This window comes from Callorhinus ursinus, unplaced genomic scaffold (assembly GCF_003265705.2).
Source record: "Callorhinus ursinus isolate GAN/ISIS: 27379988/994484 unplaced genomic scaffold, GSC_fseal_2.0 scaffold27, whole genome shotgun sequence".
Classification (NCBI taxonomy): Eukaryota; Metazoa; Chordata; class Mammalia; order Carnivora; family Otariidae; genus Callorhinus; species Callorhinus ursinus.
In genome coordinates, this window is record NW_027397089.1 from 4,702,188 (window position 1) to 4,727,395 (window position 25,208).

The 25,208-nt window shown below is 40.2% G+C and overlaps 1 protein-coding gene across 1 annotated transcript in view; it reads right to left on the minus strand.

Annotated features, from left to right (window-relative positions):
- Positions 1-2,312: 2,312 nt before the first annotated feature.
- Positions 2,313-25,208, minus strand: part of LOC141370179 (protein O-mannosyl-transferase TMTC1-like) — a 69,099-nt gene continuing 46,203 nt past the window's right edge. The window contains exons 3-4 of the mRNA XM_073878014.1: positions 23,542-23,663; positions 2,313-2,439 (exon numbers count right to left, since the gene is read on the minus strand). Coding sequence (XP_073734115.1) covers positions 2,313-2,439; positions 23,542-23,663 — 249 coding nt within the window. The remainder of the gene's footprint in view (positions 2,440-23,541; positions 23,664-25,208) is intronic.

Consider the following 25,208-nt stretch of genomic DNA (forward strand, 5'->3'; position numbering starts at 1 on the left):
GTATTAAAAAAACAGAAGGCATGTATGCCAAACTGAATTTTAATTTTTTATCGAAGAAAGTAAAATGGTCAAGTTTCAAAATCAGATGAGTTTATTTTATTTTTTAGTTTTTTCAAATATTTTATTTATTAGAGAGACAGAGTGAGTGAGTGAGTGCATGTGTGCATGAGCAGGGGGAATTATATATAATTCAGCCATAAAAAAACTGAAATCTTGCCATTTGCAACAACGTGGATGGAGCTAGAGAGCATAATGCTAAGGGAAATAAGTCAGTCAGAGAAAGACAAATACCATATGATTTCCCTCATATGTGGAATTTAAGAAACAAAACAAAGGAGCACAGAAAGAGAGAGAGAGAAAGAGAAACCAAGAAACAGACTTTTTTTTTCAGACTTAACGATAGAGAACAAGCTAATGGTTACCAGAGGGGAGGTGGGTGGGGGATGTGTTAGATAAATGGTAGGAATGAAGGAGGGCACTTGTCCTGTTGTGCACGGGGTGATGTATGGAAGTGTGGAGTCACCGTATTGTACACCTAAAACTAATATAACACTGTATGTTAACTATATTGGAATTAAAATTTTTAGAAATTGCACTTATGAGTTAATTTTGTCATTTATTGTGAGTGATAAAAACGGACTTTTGAGAAATGATCCAATGACCTTTTACACAGTACATAACAGACACATCTCTTTCTCTGAGACAACAAGGAAGGAAGAAGCGACTGCAGAGCCTGTGAATCGGAGGATATGCTGTGGATGCTCATTCCGTGTGATGGCGGTTCCATCTTCCCAACAGAGTGAGGCTGGCACCCGTGAACTACTCACAGAGCATAGGCACTGCATATGCTTCATTTCATTTAATGCTCACAACCAAACTGTGGGAGAGTCAAGGTCATCTACAGAGGGAGCTGTTGGGGAATGAAAACCTGGCAATGAGAACTGGGAAGCAGGGACATAGTATGAACCATCAGCTAGAGGTGAGCAAGTTTCTGTTACAACTCAGCTGAGGACAAAGAGACCAAAGTTGCGGGTAGCAGCCCATTTTTAAGACATTAAAGGAGAAGAAACATAGATCATTCTTTTGTTTCGTTTTGTTTTTTTTGGTAGGATGCCCCACTATTGGAAGGTATCTTATTTTTCTTGTGGTAAGACTGGGGTTATGGGGTTTGGGGAGGAAGACCACACAGGTAAAGCATTGTTTTTATTTAATTGTATTGAGAGTATGGACTATCAGCAAATAATTTATGAATGTTGATATTGACCTTGTTCAGCAGCCGAGGTAGTGTTTGTCAGGTTTCTCTGTTGTACGATTACTCTTCCCTCCCTTTCCCTACAATACTCTTTAGAAGGATGTCACCACACACAGCCTGTATCTGGGGAGTATGGAGAGGATTCTTCTTAAGGCTGAGGATTAGCAAATTAAGCACAAGAAAAGTCAAGGGAGAGAGGAAAGGGGTGACAGATGGGATAATGGGTACATACCTAAAATGACTGACCACTGGGTACCAGCTGAGAAGGGAAACAAGAGACACCAGGCAGATAGAATTGGCCAAGTCAGTCTTAACGAGCATAGACAGCTAATTTAGCAGGAGTAAATGACTGGACTGGGTGTATGGGCCATTAAAAATGATGTTGAGATACAAGCAGAAGCCAGATGAAGGTTCCTGGAGCTGGAGAAGGGGTGGAGCAGAAACCCTTGGACACTCAGCATGATGGGGGAGGAGTGTTTATACTTTACTACAAGTGTAAGGCTATGAGTTACCATCGTTATATTTAGAAACAACTTCTGCCACATAAAAACTTATCAGGACATGAAAAAGGTTTTTGTTTCCTTGCAAAGTAACTAGACGACAGATCCCAGGAATATTCTTTAAAAAAATGTACTGCATTTTTATTTCTTCTTTCTGTGTGAATGCCTTTGGCACACTGCTTGACTGAACAATGAAATTAGGCTTATCAGTTTCTCTTTGTTTATAGCTGATTTTACAGTCCAGATCATCATTAATAACTGTTTCCATCTGAATTCACAGATGGAAAACCTTCCCATGAGCCTTCTCTTCTAAATTCACATTAGAACCAGCCCATGTTCATATACTATCCTTTGAAAAAAAAACCCTAAAGTTAAGACCTCAAATAAATTATGTCTTCTGCTTGGAGATCTTCTTGATTAATAAATATTACCACACCCATGTTACCTCATTTGTTTGGAAGTTGATATGTAAACAAAGAAATGCATGGGAAGAGATTTGCTTTTCTCCATCTAATCGTACCTGAACAGGGACTCTCTTGACAGCCATGTTTCATTCTGCTTCACATTTTCCAGGAGAAAAGCAATAACAGCAGCACAGTGCACACGGTCAGCGTGGTGGCCCCACATCGATTCAGCCAAGTGGGGAGCTTCCTCAATCTGTGCACAAAAAGGATGCAGCAGCCCATGCTGGGAAACAGAGGGAGAGAGGCAGGATTACTTCGGGGGTGCAGTGGAGCCTCCTTGAGTATTCGATCCCATATAACTAACTTTCAGAAATGGCTCATGCTTCCCTTGAGAAACACAAGTTAATTCCCTGACGGGCTACAGCAGCCTGTTTGCTAGTTCTTCATGGTCACAGAACAGCTTGAAATGCTCATCTCACCTACTCTAACTATCTGGATTTCAGCCCCTCAGGCATCATGACAAGTCCCACCAGCATGTTCTCGGATCCCGATGGAGCCCTCTGACCCCTGCTCCCCCACGTCACTGGCCTCCTATAACACTACTCTCTGGTGCAGCAGGTCCCACCAGGGCTGTATGGGGACAGTCCCTGAGAGCTCCCTCCCTGCCTCTGGGAGGGATGCTGGTCACCAAGGGGCACGGGTCTCGCTCTCCAGGGATATGCTGCCTAGTAGTCGGCACTTTGGCGGGAGTCCTTATGCTGAAGGAAAATCCACTACAGGCCGGCTCCCGAGTGGCAGAGCTTGGAACTGGTCACAGACAAATTGTGTTGATGCGATGCTCTTCCTGACTCCGGCCCAGCATTCCTGACAGACACAAAGTTCACATGTTGTCTGAGTGGGACTTCGGTATGTTGATATCGTGTCCCTAAAAGACTTTGGGTTGGTGGATATCATCGATGGTGTGCTTCCCGCTTGCCGACTGGACTCAGAAGAACGTGAATGATTTTTGTGTGCCTTACCATGTACAGTTTAGCAACAGTCTCATTCTTGGCAAAGATGAAAGCTACAAATAATTATGGAGGAGTTGGAGGACGAAGTAAGCTACGGCCAAGAAATCTTATATTAGATAAAAAATAAGTCACTGTCCATTTGGGAATGTATGTGTGTGTATGTGTGAATGCATGTAACTATCTATCCAACTATCTATTTGAATATAGACTATTCAGTTATTCATCCATTCATTCAGTCATTCTCTATTATGTCTCCATTAACATGCTAAATCATAAGGACACATTTATGAATAAAACAAAGACCTAGCCCTCAAAGAACTGCAGTCTACTGAGTAAGGTTGATGTGGTTAGAGAGTACAGCTAAATATTTTTATTTCTAAACATACATACCTCCTTTTAAAATGCATCTTTCCACTTTCTTTCTGTTCATCTATCTAGATGTCTGAACTTTGGCATCAAAGTGGAAAGGAAAGAAAGAAGAATTTGAGGCTTCTGGCTTTGGAGAATCAGAAAGTCCATCTGAGTGACCTCCAACTCCAGGCTTCAAACCTGTAGGCTGACTGGTCCAGCACCCCAAAACCTTAGGGTTCATTGCTGACCAAAAGGAGTCACCATTCTACTGACCTCTGGGCAGAAATAGTTTGACTGAGGGCTTTGAATGCCCTTCACCTCACCCTGTACCATCCATTAATGTCAAAAATACTTTGATAAGCCTCACACGCCCCAGAACAAAAGTCTGTTTAAAACGAACAACCGCGAGACCCTTTCCATCCCACAGTTCTCCTGTGTTCTACCTTAAAGTATCAAGATTTCCTAAAAAGAGCCTGCTGTTGTCCAACAGATCATGGTGATGTGCCCAACGGACATGGCTGCCAAACAGTTCCTGGGGAGACAAGAAGTGGATCTTGAGGTTCAGAGGTTGCTCGCCAATGCCCAGGAGTCAGCAAATCTGGCTCATCAGCAATTTTTGGAATACATTTTATGGAACGAGGTTATCCTCATTCATTTCTGCACTGTCCCTGGCTGCTTTTCCATTATAATGGCAGAGTTGAAGAGTGGCAACAGAAACCACATGGCCCACAACGTGGTAAGTGTTTGCTATCTGACCCTCCACAGAAGCAGCTTGCTGTTACCCGCTAGGCTGGACAAGGTGCTCGCAACCGCCAGTCTGTTCTCTGGATCTCTGAGCTTGGGGCTTTTTCAAAAAGATTCCACATATAAGTGAGATCATATGGTCCCTTCCTTTCTGGGTCTCACTTATTTCACTCAGCATAATACTCTCAAGGTCCATTCATATTTTTGCAAATGGCAAGATTTTTTTCTTGCTTATGGCTGAATCATATTCTTGTGTGTGTGTGTGTGTGTGTGTGTGTGTGTGTGTGTGTGTGTGTGTATCACATTTTCTTTATCCATTCATTCTTTGATAGATGCTTAGGTTGCTTCCATATCTTGGCTATGGTAAATAATGCTGCAGTGAACATGGGGATGCTCCATCTTTTCAAGTTAGTGTTTTCATTTCCTTCAAATAAATACCCAGCGAAGTGTAATTGCCGGATCTATGTCAATATGTTTAATGTTACTCTTTTAACTGACAAAGACACTGAGAGGAAGAAATGTGAATTAAGTTGGCCAAAGTCAGACTGCTAATAATGAGCTGAGCAAAGATTTGAATCTAGGAACTTTGGGCTTTGGAGTCCACAATGGGTTTAACCACTACCCTTTGCTGCTGGAGTTTTAATGAACCCAGGAATCCTCACCCTGCTTCCCTTGCTTCCTTCCAAATACTCTATTCATTAAATCTCAAGAGTAGCTTCCTTCCTTCATACAGGAAATCCAGCCAGCGCCTGGAAGAGCAGAGGGAAAGGAGAAAACTAATCTTCCAATCACTCCAGAAGAATGACCACAACTGCCCTAAGTGGCAGAAGACAAGAATAATGATGACAAATAATAATGATGATGATAGCTAGTGCTATTGAGTCCTGACTAAGTGCCCCACATGTTCTTCACCTGAGCCTGCCCCAGATATTTGCAGGACCTGAAGCAAGAACAGGAATGGAGGCCACATACCCTATGTCTGAGTACTTCCGAGTTGTAAATCAAGCTAACAAACTATTAAAAACTGTTAAAATATTCTATCTTCCAGGGGCGCCTGGGTGGCTCAGCCGTTAAGTGGCTGCCTTTGGCTCAGGTCATGATCCCAGGGTCCTGGGATGGAGCCCCGCATCAGGCTGTCTGCTCTGGGCTCCCTGCTCCGAGCCTGGCATCAGGCTCCCTGCCCCGCGGGAAGCTGCTTCTCCCTCTCCCACTCTCCCCCTGCTTGTGTTCCCTCTCTTGCTGTGTCTCTCTCTGTCAAATAAATAAAATCTTTAAAAAAAATATTCTCTCTTCCAATCTTGGCCCATATATCTTTGAAACACCTGGAAGGCCATGTTTACATTTTGAATCCCCAGATTCCTTGGAATGTGTGGGGGGATGTGGCATTGCCTGGGAAGCCAGCCCCAGCGGTCCCACTGCTCTGTGCAGCACCCCCGGAGGAGTACCACCACAGGCCTAGCTTCCTCCACACGCTGGCCAACAGTTGCTCCTCAGGCCCGTCTCAGGTGTGGAGCCGTTCCCTGGTAGGCTTACAGGAGGAAGAATGCAGCAACGCCCTGGAAGTGGGCTCAGGGCCACATGGGCCTGGCGTGCTGACTAGACAGAACTTGGTCTAGGAAGGAGGGACGTGGGCTTCAAGCAACCACGTCCCTCAGCCTGTCTCAGGCTCATCCCATGGAGAAAGGTTTTGTGAGAGGCGGGCCAGAGGATCTCAGATGCACAGACTCAGCATGTGCATGTATTATATAATTTAGAATTAGAGTCCGCATTAAACCCCTATGAAATAAGTGCTAGCATCATCCCCTTGCACAGATGAGGGCTTCAATAACTTTCTTGCCAGTGGAGTCTGACAGGGCGATCTGACTTGCAGTTCTGCTCCAGCGCTGCACCCGCCCCCCCCGCAAGAAAACACCATTCCCTTCCAGTTAATGCATCTGCCGCAGGCATCTGGATAACATAAAATCCAGATAATCTTTTTCCGAAGCCACTTTATTGAGATAATTTAAATTAGTGAGAGCCCATATACAATGACCCTACTTAAGTTTGAAAATTTCTTGGCAAGTATCCCATTTCTTAAGAAGCTGAGATAACTATCTCTGAGATTAAGGTGTTTCTCCATACAAAAGTTTGTTTTCTTTTCAATTTCTGCTTTAATGCAGACTACAACAGCCAGGGCTGTGCCGGGTGAGAAGACTGTACTCCAATGATCTGGGCAGGGCAAGTCCTTTTCCTGGGAGTGGTAAATTAAGGGAATGAGAAAGAGACCGGGTATTCTTCCGGCCTTCACAAAGAAGCAAGCAGAGGCCGGCTTGCTCTGGCTCTGCGAGAAAATCTGGGCTGTTGACCAGAGACCTTTACAAAAGAGCCAGTGTGAACTATTGATACTTGGCAAAATCATAACCTTGAGAACCAAAAGCCAAACTCAAGTCTAGCTCAATACAAAGAAGAGGCACTTTAAGACGCCTCTTCAAGGCCTGTCGAAGGAACACCGCTGCTGGCTCAGAGAATGGAGTAATCCCTCACACACAGAGACAGTCTCTCATTCACAGGCTGATGGTATCTAAAATTATGAATGTAATTGTTTTGACAGGTTGCTCAGCACGCAGTGCTTATAACAGTCAGACACTCGCATCTCTCAGTTACACTTTCTGATGCACGACCAAAGGAAATTTATCAGGAAATGCAAATCCACGATGTTTAGCAAGCTTTAAAACTGTTTTTTAGAACTTTTTAAACTTTGTTGAATCACTACATAAAAAGAGGACTTTTCCTAACCATCCCTCGTAGCTTGTAAATGACAGACAAAATGATATTTCCCATTCCAATTCACATCAATTTATAGAGATGATGACTTTCAAATTTTGAGACAATGATTTTACTGTTTACCATGGATTCATTTTTTATTTCAATCACATGCAGCAAAGAGAACCTCTTTTCTATTATCAAGAATTAAACTGTGCCAATTTAACTTGTCACTAAGTTCATCACAACCTGCTGAGAGTACCTGTAAGTGACAGTCATGATAGGGGACAGACACAATCCTACCATGCTTTCGTTAACAAAAATTCAAAGCTTTAGGTAAACATCTTTTGCATTTTGAAAAATCCAAGGCAAACTGATCTGGTTCAGGTGATGTGGGCTACGTTATTTTTTTTCCTTAAGGATTTATTTATTTGAGAGAGCGGGAAGGAGTACAGGAGAAGGGGAAGGGTCAGAGGGAGAAGCAGGCTCCCCGCTGAGCAGGGAGCCCAAAATGGGACTCGATCCCGAGACTCCAGGATCATGGCCTGAGCCAAAGGCAGTTGCTTAACCAACTGAGCCACCCAGGCGCCCCTGGGGGATACATTCTAAAACAGAAGAGTTCTAGGGAGCGGCTTTCCACAGGTGCAGGTCACAAACGTTTTCAAAGCAGAGTCAGAACCCGAAAGGAAATTCAACCTTTGGGCCGAAGGGTTCGAACGCCGCGCCTGCTATCCCTTCCTGGGCGAATGGGCTCCGAGGGTCTGTTACTGCTCAGGGTGCAGCGCAGTGTGAAAGGAAAGGCTTGTGGAGTACCACCCGCAGACACCGAGGGGAAAACTCATCAGAAAAAAGTGTGATTAACATGGTCTGCGGAATTTTTATAGTTTTGTTCACAACATGAAGGTTAGCGGAATCGGCCACCCCAAAAACCTCCCACTTTGGCATAAGGATTATTTTGAGCTGAAGGCATTGAGAAGAAGCAGACGAAAAGAAAGCTCCCTGCCCTTCCCCTATTTGCAGGACATACGTTTATAAAGGTTTCCCCCTCCCCCCGCCCCGCCAGGAGGGACAGAAGTTCATCACCATAGGCAATCCTGATCTAGCTCCTCATAGACCTGCAGGTGGCGCCAGAGGAACCTCCACACAAACCTTACTAACTAGCCCTTTTCTACCCTTAGTTTCCCTATGTATTTCCTTCCCGCAACTTGTGCCCTCGAAGCTCAAAGTCCTTTTGCTTTGTTTTGTCACTTCTGTGCAAAATTATTGTCCTTTGCTAAGATGCTACATAGGCTTAAGTTCTAACAATCTCTTCGAATTACTCATCGCTTTGTGCCCCTTGGTTGGGCACTATGAGCATATTAATAAAAACTTGTTTTTCTCTTGTGAATCTGCCTTTTGTCAATATAATTTACAAGGCTCCAGCTGATGAACCTAAAATGGATAGAGGAAAAATAAAATTTCCTCCCTTACAAACAGAACCAAGGTTCTTATAATTTAAAAACACCACTGCATTATCTATTTCTTCTTCACTCATTCTTTCTCAAGTATTTATTTAGAATTGAAGTGGCAAGTCATTTGCTAGGTACCAGTAACTATGTGAGTTTATGTCTGAAGGAACTTGAGATTTGCTGGGGGTGGTGGTGAATAGTGGCCCCCCAAAAGGTACTTCCATGTATCCGGTGAATGTAACCTTATTTGGAAAAGGGTCTATGCAGATGTACTTAATTTAAGGATCTTGAGAAGAGATCATGCCGGGTTATCTAGGTGGGTCCTAAATCCAAAGCCAAGAGTCCTTATAAGAGACACACAAAATAGAAACTTACAGGGAAGGTCCGCTGTGGACGGAGGCAGAGGTTGGTCGCCATGCAGTCCCACATCTGGAGCCATCAGAACCTGGAAGAGTCAAGGAAGGGTTCTCTCCCAGAGACTTTGGAGGGAACATGGCCTTGCCAATGCCTTGATTTTGGAATTCTGACCTCCAGAACTAGGAGAGCATAAGTTCCTGTAGTTTTAGATCACCCAATTTGTGGTAATTTGTTGTGGCAGCCCTAGGAAACTAATACCAGGAATAAAGACAAGGAAAAAAATAAGATATAGTGTAACAAATGTTAATCACAGAGTAAATGTGCAGTGGGGAAACAGTTTTTTCCTCCAAATCTCCAGTTTGTATAAAAAATAGTAATACAATTTAGTATAAGGATCCCCTGGGGCATAGAAGTTTCTTAATTTTCTTAACTGAAGGCTACAGTCTTGAGAGCTCTGGTACAGGTGGACCTGCAAGGAAATGCTTATCTTGATTATTTTTCTTGCACTGAACCAGTTGGCCCAGTATTGGCCCCAAAACCTTCATATATTTTATGAAGAACTGTATGTACCAAGCTTGCTGATAAAAGAAACAAAAGGAAGGAAGGAAGGAAGGAAGGAAGGAAGGAAGGAAGAGAAAGAAAGAGAGAAATACTGATTTAATGTACCATTATAAATAGCTATGTTATTTTTCATATGCAGAAAGTATAAAGGAGATCTTTTAGGTTAAATTCCAAGTAAGAGTCATATTTCTGTTTCTAAAAAAATTATCCATCAAATATTTATCCCATTTACCAAACACTGCATGTTATAGATGCATGTCTTAATGTGAAGATTTTTATGTTCTCTAATTTTAAAACATTTTAGTGTAAAAGCAAATCACACATGATTCTTGTAATCTGAAGACACTATTCAAAGAATGCAGTTTTAGCTCCCTTAATCCTCAGTATTTTAATCTCAGGCTTTATTAAAGTTCTTTCTCTGATATGTAACCATTTCATAGGAAGAAAAAATATTTGGAAGAATTGTCACAATGCGTCTTCCTTTTTTTCTTCTTTTCTCCTCCTCCGGCTTCTCCTTCCTAATCATTAAAACCATGCTTCAAATTATCTACAAACTTCCAGGCTCCTACTGAAGGACTGACATCACACTTCATGATTTAGGACTTTTTAAAAAGCCAGGTAAAGTGACGTAAAAAATTAAAAGTAGGTTTCAGATTTATTGAAATTTACTTTAAATTTACTTAAATTTTAATAAGATCTAGACCAAAAATATCCCTAACTTACTAGATTCTGATCTGTTGAGTTCCTCCATTTATGTGCACTTGAGAAATTACTGGAGCTAAGCTCTTATTTCGGCATCATGGATGTTGGTCTGAGATGTTAGAGTGAAGCCCAGGAATGCCAGGCTGGTGTTTGAGGCTGCAGCAGCTGAGGCTCGGGGGTCCATGACTTCTATACAGGAAAGAATCCTGGTGTCAGACTTGACCTGGAAGCTGCTGGCTTCTGTGAGACAAAACAAATAGAGCCTTGTGGATTTCTTCATCCAAAGATCTGATGAATGGGAACATTTCCAGAAGACTGTGTAAATGCAGTCCAGAGCTTTTCAGATTCAAAAATTTTCAAACTGAACATAATAAAAAAAATTAAATAAATTAAAAAAAAGAAAAAAAATTTCAAACCATCTATCAATTTCCTAGCTCCCTGTCCTACAGACTGGGTCTGAAGAGCTTCTTTATATTCAGTATAGAGAGATATAGCTATCTCTTTTTTTCCTACACTAGCCTTAGCATATTCACAAAGCAACCTGGAGAGCAAGGTCATTCATTTTACTTTCCAAGAAACTGTTAGGTTCTAATTTAGTTTTTAATATGAGATATCTCCACTCATGTCATTGATTTTCTACCAGCTCTAAAAATTATGTGACAACTCTAGGCATGAGAAGCAATATAGCCTTCTCATGACAAGAGTTCAGGCTTTTGTGTGAGAAAGACAAATTATTTAAGTCTCTAGATCTGTTCTAATACATAGCCACCCATGTCTATTGAGTGCTTGAACTGTGATTCTGAATTGAGACATATTGTAAGTATAAAATACAACATTGCATTTTTTTATTATGTTATGTTAATCACCATACATTACATCATTAGTTTTTGATGTAGTGTTCCATGATTCATTGTTTGTGCATAACACCCAGTGCTCCACGCAGAATGTGCCCTCTTTAATACCCATCACCAGGCTAACCCATCCCCCCACCCCCTCCCCTCTAGAACATTCAGTTTGTTTCTCAGAGTCCATAGTCTCTCATGGTTCGTCTCCCCCTCTGATTTCCCCCCTTCATTCTTCCCTTCCTGCTATCTTCTTCTTTTTTTTTTTTTTTAACATATAATGTATTATTTGTTTCAGAGGTACAGGTCTGTGATTCAACAATCTTACACAATTCACAGTGCTCACCATAGCACATACTCTCCCCAATGTCTATCACCCAGCCACCCCAACCCTCCCACCCCCCAACACTCCAGCAACCCTCAGTTTGTTTCCTGAGATTAAGAATTCCTCATATCAGTGAGGTCATATGATACATGTCTTTCTCTGATTGACCTATTTCGCTCAGCATAATACTCTCCAGTTCCATCCACGTCATTGCAAATGGCAAGATTTCATTCCTTTTGATGGCTGCATAATATTCCATTTTTTAAAAAAGATTATTTATTTATTTGACAGAGAGAGACACAGCGAGAGAGGGAACACAAGCAGGGGGAGTGGGAGAGGGAGAAGCAGGCTTCCCGCCGAGCATGGAGCCCGATGCAGGGCTCGATCCCAGGATCCTGGGATCATGACCTGAGCCAAAGGCAGACACTTAACAACTGAGCCACCCAGGCGCCCCTAATCCATTGTATATATATACCACATCTTCTTTATCCATTCATCTGTCCATGGACATCTTGGCTCTTTCCATAGTTTGGCGATTGTGGACATTGCTGCTATAAACACTGGGGTGCACGTACCCCTTCAGATCCCTACATTTGTATCTTTGGGTAAATACCCAGTAGTGCAATTGCTGGGTCATAGGGTAGCTCTATTTTCAACTTTTTGAGGAACCTCCATACTGTTTTCCAGAGGGGTTGCACCAGCTTGCATTCCCACCAACAGTGTAGGAGGGTTCCCCTTTCTCCACATCCTCGCCAACATCTGTCGTTTCCTGACTTGTTAGTTTTAGTCATTCTGACTGGTGTGAGGTGGTATCTCATTGAGGTTTTGATTTGGATTCCCCTAATGCCGAGCGATGTTGAGCACTTTTTCATGTGTCTGTTGGCCATTTGGATGTCTTCTTTGGAAAAATGTCTGTTCATGTCCTCTGCCCATTTCTTGATTGGATCATTTGTTCTTTGGGTGTTGCGTTTGATAAGTTCTTTATAGATTTTGGATACTAGCCCTTTACCTGATATGTCATTTGCAAATATCTTCTCCCATTCTATCGTCTTAGGTTTTGTTGACTGTTTCTTTTGCTGTGCAAAAGCTTTTTATCTTGATGAAGTCCCAATAGTTCATTTTTGCCCTTGCTTCCCTTGCCTTTGGCGATGTTTCTAGGAAGAAGTTGCTGCGGCTGAGGTCGAAGAGGTTGCTGCCTGTGTTCTCCTCTAGGACTTTGATGGACTCCTGTCTCACATTGAGGTCTTTCAACCATTTGGAGTCTCTTTTTGTGTGTGGTGTAAGGAAATGGTCCAGTTTCATTCTTCTGCATGTGGCTGTCCAATTTTCCCAACACCATTTGTTAAAGAGACTGTCTTTTTTCCACTGGACATTCTTTCCTGCTTTGTCGCAGTTTAGTTGACCATAGAGTTGAGGGTCCATTTTTGGACTCTCTATTCTGTTCCATTGATCTATGTGTCTGTTTTTGTGCCAGTACCATACTGTCTTGATGATGACAGCTTTGTAATAGAGCTGGAAGTCCAGAATTGTGATGCCACCAGCTTTGCTTTTCTTTTTCAACATTCCTCTGGCTATTCAGGGTCTTTTCTGGTTCCATACAAATTTTAGGATTATTTGTTCCATTTCTTTGAAAAAAGTGGATGGTATTTTGATAGGGATTGCAATGAATGTGTAGATTGCTCTAGGTAGCATTGACATCTTCACAATATTTGTTCTTCCAATCCATGAGCATGGAACATGTTTCCGTTTCTTTGTGTCTTCCTCAATTTCTTTCATGAGTATTTTATAGTTTTCTGAGTACAGATTCTTTGCCTCTTTGGTTCGATTTATTCCTAGGTATCTTATGGTTTTGGGTGCAATTGTAAATGGGATCGACTCCTTATTTTCTCTTTCTTCTGTCTTCTTGTTGGTGTGTAGAAATGCCACTGATTCCTGTGCATTGATTTTATATCCTGCCACTTTACTGAATTCCTGTATGAGTTCTAGCAGTTTGGGGTGGAGTCTTTTGGGTTTTCCACATACAGTATCATATCATCTGCAAAGAGTGAGAGTCTGACTTCTTTGCCGATTTGGATGCCTTTTATTTCTTTTTGTTGTCTGATTGCTGTGGCTAGGACTTCTAATACTATGTTGAATAGCAGTGGTGATAGTAGACATCCCTGCTGTGTTCCTGACCTTAGGGGGGAGGCTCTCAGTTTTTCCCCATTGAGAATGATATTCGCTGTGGGTTTTTCATAGATGGTTTTTATGATATTGAGGTATGTACCCTCTATGCCTATACTCCGAAGAGTTTTGATCAAGAAAGGATGCTGTACTTTGTCAAATGCTTTTTCTGCATCTATTGAGAGGATCATATGGTTCTTGTTCTTTCTTTTATTAATGTATTGTATCACATTGACTGATTTGTGGATGTTGAACCAATCTTGCAGCCCAGGGATAAATCCCACTTGGTCGTGGTGAATAATCTTTTTAATGTACTGTTGGATCCTATTGGCTAGTATTTTGGTGAGGATTTTTGCATCCATGTTCATCAAGGGTATTGGTCTGTAATTCTCCTTTTTGATGGGGTCTTTGTCTGGTTTTGGGATCAAGGTAATGCTGGCCTCATAAAACTAGTTTGGAAGTTTTCCTTCCATTTCTATTTTTTGGAACAGCTTCAGGAGAATAGGTATTAATTCTTCTTGAAATGTTTGGTAGAATTCCCCTGGGAAGCCATCTGGCCCTGGGCTTTTGTTTCTTGGGAGATTTTTGATGACTGCTTCAATTTCCTTAGGGGTTATAGGTCTGTTCAGGTTTTCTATTTCTTCCTGGTTCAGTTTTGGTAGTTGACACATCTTTAGGAATGCACCCATTTCTTCCAGGTTATCTAATTTGCTGGCATAGAGTTGCTCATAATATGTTCTTATAATTGTTTGTATTTCTTTGGTGTTGGTTGTGATCTCTCCTCTTTCATTCATGATTTTGTTGATTTGGGTCATTTCTCTTTTCTTTTTGATAAGTCTGGCCAGGGGTTTATCAATCTTGTTAATTCTTTCCAAGAACCAGCTCCTAGTTTTGTTGATGTGTTCTACTGTTCTTTTGGTTTCTATTTCATTGATTTCTGCTCTGATCTTTATTATTTCTGTTCTCCTGCTGGGTTTAGGCTTTATTTGCCATTTTTTCTCTAGCTCCTTTAAGTGTAGGGTTAGGTTGTGTATTTTAGACCTTTCTTGTTTCTTGAGAAAGGCTTGTATTGCTATATATACTTTCCTCTCAGGACTGCCTTTGCTGCATCCCAAAGGTTTTGAACAGTTGTGTTTTCATTTTCATTGGTTTCCATGAATTGTTTTAAATCTTCTTTAATTTCCTGGTTGACCCATTCATTCTTTAGTAGGATGCTCTTTAGCCTCCATGTATTTGAGTTCTTTCCGACTTTCCTCTTGTGATTGAGTTCTAGTTTCAAAGCATTGTGGTCTGAAAATATGCAGGGAATGATCCCAGTCTTTTGGTACTGGTTGAGACCTGATTTGTGACCTAGGATATGATCAATTCTGGAGAATGTTTCATGGGCACCAGAGAAGAATGTGTATTCTGTTGCTTTGGGATGGAATGTTCTGAATATATCTGTGAAGTCCATTTGGTCCAGTGTGTCATTTAAAGTCTTTATTTCCTTGTTGATCTTTTGCTTAGATGATCTGTCCATTTCAGTGAGGGGGGTGTTAAAGTCCCCCACCATTATTGTATTGTTGTTGGTGTGTTTCTTTGCTTTTGGTATTAATTGGTTTATATAACTGGCTGCTCCCATGTTCAGGGCATAGATATTTACAATTGTTAGATCTTCTTGTTGGATAGACCCTTTAAGTAGGATATAGTGTCCTTCCTCATCTCTTATTACAGTCTTTGGTTTAAAATCTAATTTGTCTGATATAAGGATTGCCACCCCAGCTTTCTTTTGGTGTCCGTTAGCATGCTAAATGGTTTTCCACCCCCCCATTTTCAATCTGGGGGTGTCTTTGGGTCTAAAATGAGTCTCTTGCAGATAGCATATCAATGGGTATTGTTTTTTTAATCCAATCTGATACCTTGTGTGTTTTGATTGGGGCATTGAGCCCATTTACACTCAGGGTAACTATTGAAAGATATGAATTTAGTGCCACTGTATTGCCTGTAAGGTGACTGTTACTGTATATTGTCTGTGTTCCTTTCTGGTCTGTGTTGCTTTTAGGCTCTCTCTTTGCTTAGAGGACCCCTTTCAATATTTCTTGGAGGGCTGGTTTCGTGTTTGCAAATTCCTTGGGTTTTTGTTTGTCCTGGAAGTTTTTTATCTCTCCTTCTATTTTCAATGACAGCCTAGCTGGATATAGTATTCTTGGCTGCATATTTTTCTTGTTTAGTGCTCTGAAGATATCATGCCAGTCCTTTCTGGCCTGCCAGGTCTGTGGATAGGTCTGTTGCCAATCTAATATTTCTACCATTGTAGGTTACATATCTCTTCTCCCGAGCTGCTTTCAGGATTTTCTCTTTGTCTCTGAGACTCGTAAGTTTTACTATTAGATGTCGGGGTGTTGACCTATTTTTATTGATTTTGAGAGGGGTTCTCTGTGCCTCCTGGATTTTGATGCCTGTTTCCTTCCCCACACTAGGGAAGTTCTCTGCTATAATTTGCTCCAATATACCTTCTGCCCCTCTCTCTTTCTTCTTCTTCTGGGATCCCAATTATTCTAATGTTGTTTCGTCTTATCGTATCCCTTATCTCTTGAATTCTGCCCTCGTGATCCTGTAGTTGTTTCTCTCTCTTTTTCTCAGCCTCTTTATTTTCCATCATTTGATCTTCTATATCACTGATTCTCTCTTCTGCCTCATTTATTCTAGCAGTTAGTGCCCCCATTTTTGATTGCACCTCATTAATAGCATTTTTGATTTTGACTTGGTTAGATTTTAGTTCTTTTATTTCTCCAGAAAGGGTTTCTCTAATAACTTCCACTCTTTTTTCAAGCCCATCTAGTATCTTTAAAGTCATGATTCTGACCTCTAGGTCCATCATACTAATGTCCGTATTGAGTAGGTCCCTGGCTGACGGTACTACCTCTTGTTCTTTTTGCTGAGGTGATTTTTTTTGTCTTGTCACTTTGTCCAGAGGAGAATAGATGAATGAGAGAACAAAATGCTAACAGGTTAACAATGTCCCCAGCAAATATACTCTATACAAATCAGAAAAGACCTGAAACCAGGGGAAAAGAAAGAGAAAGAAAGAAAAAAGAAAGAGAAAAAAAAAAAAAGAAAAAGATAAAGACAAACAAAAATAGAACAAAACAAAAAAAACAGAATATGATCAAATATGATCAGGCTAGTGCATAGATCAGTGCCACACACTAGATTTTGGCTGTATTTTGGTCTGTTAGAAGAAAGTGCCTCTTAAAATTTTAAAGGAAGAAAGACTTATATATGTACAAAATAAGGGTTGATACAATGAAGGGATGGAAGATGAGTATAAAGATGAAAATTATAAAAGATTTTATAAAAGGAATTGATAAGATAAGAAGTTGTTTGAAAAAAGAAATAAGATTTAAAAAAAAAAGAAAAAAAAAGGGAGAGAATGTGATCAGGCAGGAGACTAGAACAAAGCTGTACACTAGTGATTTAGGGTATATTTTGATCCGTTAGAAGAAACTGTATCTCAACATCTTAAAGAGAGAACAACTTATATATACATATATGCCAAAAATAAGGGTAACTACTATGAAGGGATAAAGTATGACTCTAAAAATGAAAAATAAAAATTTTTTTTTAAAAAAAGGGATTGATAAGATGATGGTTGAAAAGGGAAAAAGAGAAATTCGAAAAAAAAATAGCTAAAAAAATATTAACTTTGAAAAACTAATGAATCATGGTAAAAAAGCCATGAATTCTATGTGCAGTATTCCCCTAGCGCTGGAGTTCTCCCGTTCTCCTTGGTCGTAAACTTGGTCTTGGCTTGCTGGCTATTCGTGCTGATCTTCTGGGGGAGGGGCCTGTTGCCGTTGTTTCCAAATGTCTTTGCCGGAGGCGGAATTGCCCCACCCTTGTTGGTCCGGGCTAAGCAAGCTGCTCGGGTTTACTCTCAGGAGCTTTTGTTCCCTGCAAGCTCTTGGTACAGCTTTGGAGGATGAGAGTGAAAATGGTGGCCTCCCAATCTCCGCCTGGAGGAGCTGAGAACTCAGGGCCCCACTCCTCAGTGCACCCCCAGAGAAAAGCAGTCAGTCACTCCTGCGTCCCTGGTCTCTGGCCGCACTCCGCGCTCACCCGGCCTGTGACCTAGTGTTTCTATCTCTGGCACCCGACTCCGTGTGGAGTCTCCAAACCCAGCAGATCCCTGCGGTGTGCTCCCGCGCCGTTCCTCCCCGGGGGAGGAAGGGGAGTCTCCCCAGCTCTGCCGCTTGTTGGGTCCCTGCTGGAGGAGCAGTGGCCCAACTGGGCCGCAGATCACAGTTTATGGCAACCCCGAGCTGAGAGCCCGCGCCTTGGCTCCGTCTCTGCAGCCAGCTTCCCCGCTCCGATACCTGGGAGCTCTGCCGCTCTCAGCACCCCCGGTCTCTTTGTGACCCCGAGGGTCCTGAGACCACACTGTCCCACGAGGGTTCCACCCTCAGCTTAGCCACTGGAGCGATGTCCCTCAGCGGAGCCGACTTCTCAAAGTCCCGATTTTGTGCTCCGCGGCTCTATCACTTGCCAGAAGCGGCCGACGGAGGACCCCTCCCCCGCCGTCTATCCTCCCGAATATCGCCTTGGATTCACTTCTCCGCACATCCTACCTTCCAGAAAGCGGTCGCTTTTCTGTTCAGAGAGTTGTTGCTATTCTTCTCTTCGATCTCCTGTTGAGTTCGTAGGTGTTCAGAATGGTTTGATCTCTATTCAGCTAAATTCCTGAGACCAGACGAAATCCAGGTCTCCTACTCCTCTGCCATCTTGCTCCGCCCCCTCTGGCAGCAGAATTCTATACCTGATTAAAAATTTTTTCTTTTCCTCTTGCCATTCTTATCAAATAATTCTTATGTTATGAAGATAGAGACTTGTTTTTGTGCTTCAAGTAGCCATGACAGGAATGCATGACAAATAGATTCAGGACCAGGAGCCATCAGATATCTATGTACATAGTCATGCACACACAGGTGCACTACATTTCAGAACTGTGAAATTGTATCCTGATATATTTGCTAGTGTTTTAGTAGAAAGTTTTTTGACAAGGCCACATTGCTTTTCCTGCTTCTCTAGTATAGTAGTTCTATGAGAATGCCAAACAAAGCATCAAGGCTGTGCCTGGTTTCTGGGATTTCTATGATTTTTTTGTGGTTTAGACTCCTTAAAATCTGGAATGACTCATATCCCATCAGATGGCTCAACCTTGCCCAGTACCTACCTATTCTCTACAATACTTTGAATCACAAAATGATTGAACTTTAGAGGTAAATGAAATCTTAGAAATCATGTAACCTTGTGGCACCAGAATTTAAAAAAAAAAATTTTTTTAAAAAGACTGGGAGTACTGTCAGGGGGTTGTTAAGTAAGAATGGTAATAATTATTAATTAATGTAACTTTCCAAAATAAGGATATTAATAAATACAACAACCATTTGCCTTTATTATCATTTCATAAACGAAAGGAAGTTCTAACAGCAATAAAGTAGAACAGACATAAACTCAGAATTTAAAAACTGCAGAGACTCAGCTTTATGAAGAATTCGCTACACTGTCTTCCTTTAATTTCCACGTGGCCACCGATCAGTCACGGACCGACAGTCCACAGTGTTCCTTCAACCAACATTTGGAAGTCACCAAAAAAGTCAACCATCTCATTTTACAGATCGGAGTGGTAATTTGGCAAATTTCAATGCTTTTCCAAGGTTACCAGCTAGTTCAGTGTTCTTTTGATTACATTTGCTAAACTAAGTTTCTGATAACAAAAAATGCCTTTGCTGATGATGTGGCATTGGCAGGAACTAGATTCAGTACCAATTAAGCATCTCTCTTTCCCAGAGACTCCGAAACATCAGAGATTCACGTGCACAGATAGTGCATCAGAATGGATCTCACATATTGTATATAACATTCTTCACACTGTCTCTCAAGAAATAAATATGGAACTTCATTTTTATTAAGATTCTTACTTGATTAAAGTTTTTCACTTTATATTGATAGATATGAATGGAAATTTTTACTCACAATAGAAAATAACAGAAGGCCATTCTTCAAATTCTTCATGTCTCAAATATCTATAAGTTTAGGTATTGTGCAGTATAAAGAACATCTCTTTTTAAGTTGATAGCCATTTTTAGTTTTTCCTCTTCCCCAATTATTTATCCAGTTTCTCCATCTGTATTCTCAATTATTCTAGTAAGTTCTATCCCACATTTTATTTCTGCCTTTGCTAATTCTGTCTACTTTTCCTTTATTCCAGCCCATTCAAGTTTTCGGTTAGCTTGGGATTTACACTTTTGTACTAAAGTGAATAAATTATCTTATTCTGGCTTGTGGATGAAAGATCAGAACGTATTACTTATTTTGACATCTCTCATTAACTATTTCAACTTCAACTGTAAGAAATTTTAGCCATTTGAAATATGACTGAAACATGAAAAAGGAGCCATCAAATTATGTGTCTCCTTCTGGATAAAAATAAGAGGGCAAGAAATTTGTAATGGGTCAATTTAAGCCATAAATATGTCTTCTTATTCAAAAAGGACACCCATAAAACTGGCACTTGTTATCAGAATAAAAGATTATTCCCATGTATTTGGCTGATGAAATTCTGACCATAAACTCTGCAGTGCTAAAGCAGGTAGCCAATACCAAATAACCATTCCCATTCCCTTTATACAGATTTCAAAGTGCAGTTAGGAGGCAGGTGATATTTGGCACTTTTGAAGTTAGAATGGAGAGAGTGAGGGCACATACAGAATACCCAGGATTATGGACATATTTTTAATCTTATTGAATAGCATTTATTAAGCAATTAACTGCTTCTCAAATTGTGCTGAAGCCTTATAAGGCACAAAATGAACGGACTACTCCTTTAGTCAATTGAAAATAAGACTTCGAAATGTCTCAAGAAAGCTATTACGTACTTTGTTCTTAGGGGAGCCACAATTTTGAAATCCATTTCTAATAAAATGTATAATTTTGATCACTTTTATTGCTAGCTCAAAGTCATAAGAATAATAATTTCTTTATAATTCTTTGGTTTATAATCACTGACTTTCAGATACTGGGCATTGTTATACATCATTTCTAAAACGATATAATTTCAGAGATTATTTAATCATATGCCTTGATTCTAAAAAATGAGAAAACCTGGCCCAAAGAAACTTAGTGTCTTTCTCCTGGACACACAACTGATAATTGGCAGAACACTCTGTTTCTTGATTCAGGGTAATTTCCAAGAATCCAGAAAGAAATATTGCCTTGGAATGCCTATAATTGAATAAGACAAGAGAACAGACAAGACTTAGCATAGTTCAAATATTTAGAGCTAAGTGGCATTATGTAATCTTATATGCCTGAATGCTCTTTATACTTTTTATGCCATTTTTTTCTCAAAGGGAGATTTCTTGATATTGTTCTCATTTTTATATTTATTTATTTTAATTATTAAAAATTTCAAAATTTCCATTTATTTATATATTTTTACATAAAAATTGCATACATTTAAAGGCAGACAACATGATTTGATTGATATATCTATCTATATAGTGAAATGGTTACTACAGTCCTGCTAATTAACATATCCTGTCACACAGTTCTTATTTTTAGCATTTTTTAAGCATACCACTCTCTTAGCTTATTTCTCATTTTTACATCAAATAAAAAAGAAACAACCTCTGAATAGCCAAAGCAATTTTGAAAAAGAAAAGCAAAGCTGGAGGTATTACAATTCCAAACTTCAAGTTATATTAAAAGCTGTAGTGATCAAGGCAGTACTGGCACAAAAACAGACACATAGATCAATGGAACAAAATAGAAAACCCAGAAATGCACTCACAATTTTATGGTCAATTAATCTTCCACAAAGCAGGAAAGAATATCTAATGGTAAAAAAACAGTCTCTTCCACAAATGGCATTGGGACAGCAACATGCAGAAGAATGAAACTGGACCACTTCCTTACACCACACATAAAGACCTAAATGTGAGACCTGAAACCATAAAAATCCTAGAAAAGAGCGTGGTCTCTGACATTGGCTGTAGCAACTTCCTTCTAGATATGTCCCCTGAGGCAAGGGAAAGAAAAGCAGAAATAAACTATTGAGACTACATCAAAATAAAAAGCTTCTACACAGCAAAGGAAACAATCAACAAAATTGAAAGACAACCTGCAGAATGGGAGACGATATTCACAAATGACATATCTGATAAAGGGTTAGTATCCTAAATATATAAAGAACTTACAGAACTCAACACCCAAAAAACAAATAATCCAATTAAAAAATGGGCAGAAGACATGAATAGATATTTGTCCAAAGAAGTTATCCAGATGGCCAATAGACGATGAAAAGATGCTCAACATTACTGATCATCAGGGAAATGCAAATCAAAACCACAGTGGGATCTCACCTCCCACCTGTCAGAATGGTTAAAATAAAAAATACAAGAAACAACAAGTGGTGAGGATGTGGAGAAAAAAGAACCCTCTTGCACTGTTGGTGGGAATGAGAACTGATGCAGCCACAGTGGAAAACAGTATGGAGGTTCTTCAAAAAGTTAAAAATAGAACTACGCTAGGATCCAGTAATCATACTACTGGGTGTTTACCTGCAAAATATGAAAACACTAATTCAAAGGGATATGTGCACCCCTGTTTATAGCAGCATATTTTTTGTTTCAAATTTTTATTTAAATTCTAGTTAGTTAACATATAGGTGTCAGGAGTAGAATTTAGTGATTCATCACCTACACATAACATCCCGTGCTTGACAAGTGCCCTCTTTGATATCCATCGCCCATCTAGCCCAACCCCTACCCACCTCCCTCCATCAACCTCAGTGTGTTCTCTCTTGTTAAGAATCTCTAATGGTTTGCTTCCCTCTCCCTTTTTTTTCCTTCCCCTATGTTCATCTGTTTTGTTTCTTAAAGTCCACATATGAGTGAAATCATATGGTATTTGTCTTTCTCTGACTGCCTTATTTCATATAGCAGCATTATTTACTATAGTCAATTTATGGAAGCAGCACAAATGTCGATTGATAGATGAATGGATAAAGAAGATGTAGCATGTGGGTGTATATACACAATGGAATGTTATTCAGCCATAAAAAAGACTGAAATCTTGCCATTTACAACATGGACGGAGCTAGAGAGTATTATACTAAGCAAAACAAGTCAGTAAGGGAAAGACAAATACCATATGATTTCACTCATTTGTGAAACAAGAAACAAAACAAATGAGCAAAGAAAAAAAAAGGAGAGAGACAAATGAAGAAACAGACTTTTTTTTTTTTTAAGATTTTATTTATTTATTTATTTATTTATTTATTTGACAGAGAGAGAGAGACACAGCAAGAGGGAACACCAAGCAGGGGGAGTGGGAGAGGGAGAAGCAGGCTTCCCGCGGAGTGGAGAGCCGGATGCGGGTCTCGATCCCAGGAAGCTGGGATCATGACCTGAGCCAAAGGCAGACACTTAACGACTGAGCCACCCAGGCGCCCTGAAGGCACAGACTCTTAACTATAGAGAACAAACTGATGGTTACCAGAAGGGAGGTGGGTGGGCGGATGGGTGAAATAGGTGATGGGGATGAAGGAGTGCTCTTGTGATAGGCACGGGTGATGTGTGGAAGTGTTGATTCACTACTTTGTACATCTGAAACTAATACAACACTGTACATATTAGAATTAAAGCTGAAAAACTTAAAAAAATTATTTCCTAAGGTTGGAAGGAAAAAGAAAGAAGAAAGAAAGAAGACAGGAAGAAATTAATTATAATCGTACTACTTAACATAGTTAATAATTTTATGCAAATCAAATATTTCTAGACAATTACTACAATTACGTTTAATGAAACATAGATATTGGGGTAAATGATTGCCACTGGAATCCCGAATATACTCAAGTCAGTACTTCCCATTTAGCCGTCAAGCTCCCAGCTGGAGGTAAGCCGCTGTGAGCCGGAGTGAACAGGTGCAAGCGTGAGCTCGCCCAGACCTCCCTGTGGCTGTTGTGAAAGCGGAGGTAATACACGCCTCAGCAACACGAGGACCTAATTGTGACACACGCAAAGGACCGTCCCTCTGGAACTATCCATGTTGGTGACGGAAGGCAGGTCTCGTAAAGAGGAAATCAGGAGCAATAATTACCTAGGCATGTAAAGGACTCTCTCGGCCACCACAAAACCCACCCTGAAGAAGAGATTGCTGGCTGGAATGAACGGGAAAACCAGGAACAACAAGCCCACTAACACTTCCTTGTGCTCCAGTCTCTGAAACACACAATAGTGAAGGACAAATTAATTTTTTAAACATTTCACTTCAGTCGGCATTTAACCATCTCTTTCATTCTCAAGTTCTCATTGACGGAATGAATAAACGAGACCAATGCAAACCCTTTGATCAGTGTGCTGAATTCATCAGAGAAAGCCCTCGGGCTGAAAGACCGAGGCAAGGCACACGTTTGCCACCCAGAAACCTCTGATAATTGCACAGGATCAGTGACCATTACTCCTTGTTCTAGGCCAGCCCTACCGCAACCCTACTTTTTGGTTCTGGTCCCTTTCAGAATCTCTGTGGCCCCTCACCCCGCAACTGGTTTCCAGAGAGCAAAGCAGCTTAATAGAATCAAGCTCACTAAGGCATCATGGAGGATTTAATTATTGTCCTCTCTGAAATAGAACACATTTAAGCAACATTAACAATAAAAAACAAAGCTCATCAGGAGAAGCAAACCTTAGCATAAAAGAAATTAAATGCTAATGGTAAAATTTGGTGCCAGTGAAGGAGACTATTTGAGCTGAAGATTTTCTTAGCACTTCTCAAATTAAGCCAGTAAGCAAGTATTTGTTCCATGACATGTTTTTAAAATCAGAAATCATTATAATTGTTCAGGGGCACCTGGGTGGCTCAGTTAAGCAACCGACTCTTGGTTTCAGCTCAGGTCATGATCTCACAATCGTGAGATGGAGCCCCACATTGGGCCCTGTGCTGAGCGTAGAGCCTGCTTAAGATTCCCTCTCCCCCTCTGCCCCTGCTCCCCCATGCTCTCTCTCTCTATTAAAAAAAAATCATAATTATTCATTAAACTGAGAAAACACCTGTCTATGATATTGTCTATATAATTTGTGAAGACTTTCCTGTCATTTATAAGTAACAGAAAAAAATTGTTTATTATTAATATGTTCTAATGGACACTGTGAAAAGTAGTTTGCATTTCCTTGTGTGTATATGATGAGATGCACTTAAAGGTAGGTCTATTTAAAGTAGACTTTAATATATTGGGTGGTCTTGTTTTTCTTTTAAAAAATGTTTAATAAGAAAACCATATACAACTTTCCATATTATAATTTCAAATATTTCCTATGAACATTTTAAATAACCTATTGCTATTAATAATTATAAAAGAATAAACAAAAAGATTTCAAAAATATAACTAAGACTCCCAATACAAACTACAAATACTTTAAGTATACAAAGTAAAAGATCTTAAACATCTTGGACTATTTGTTACCTGAATTGTACTTAAAAATTGTGCTTTACTGACTATAATGTATAGAATAATAAAGTTTCTGAGAGTGATTCCACATGAACAACTGTAATTTGGATAGTTTCCTCTAAATAATTAATAGTTCTCTAAGTAATGATGCCATTTTTTACTCAAAGGAACAATACCCTTTAGATTTAAAACAAAAAGGAGAGACAAATAAAAACTACTATAACAAGCTTTCATCTTAAATGAGTACAATAAGATGTTATATTTCTATGCCCCACTGATATTGAAAGAAACTAAAGGAAGTGCAAATCATTTTATTTAA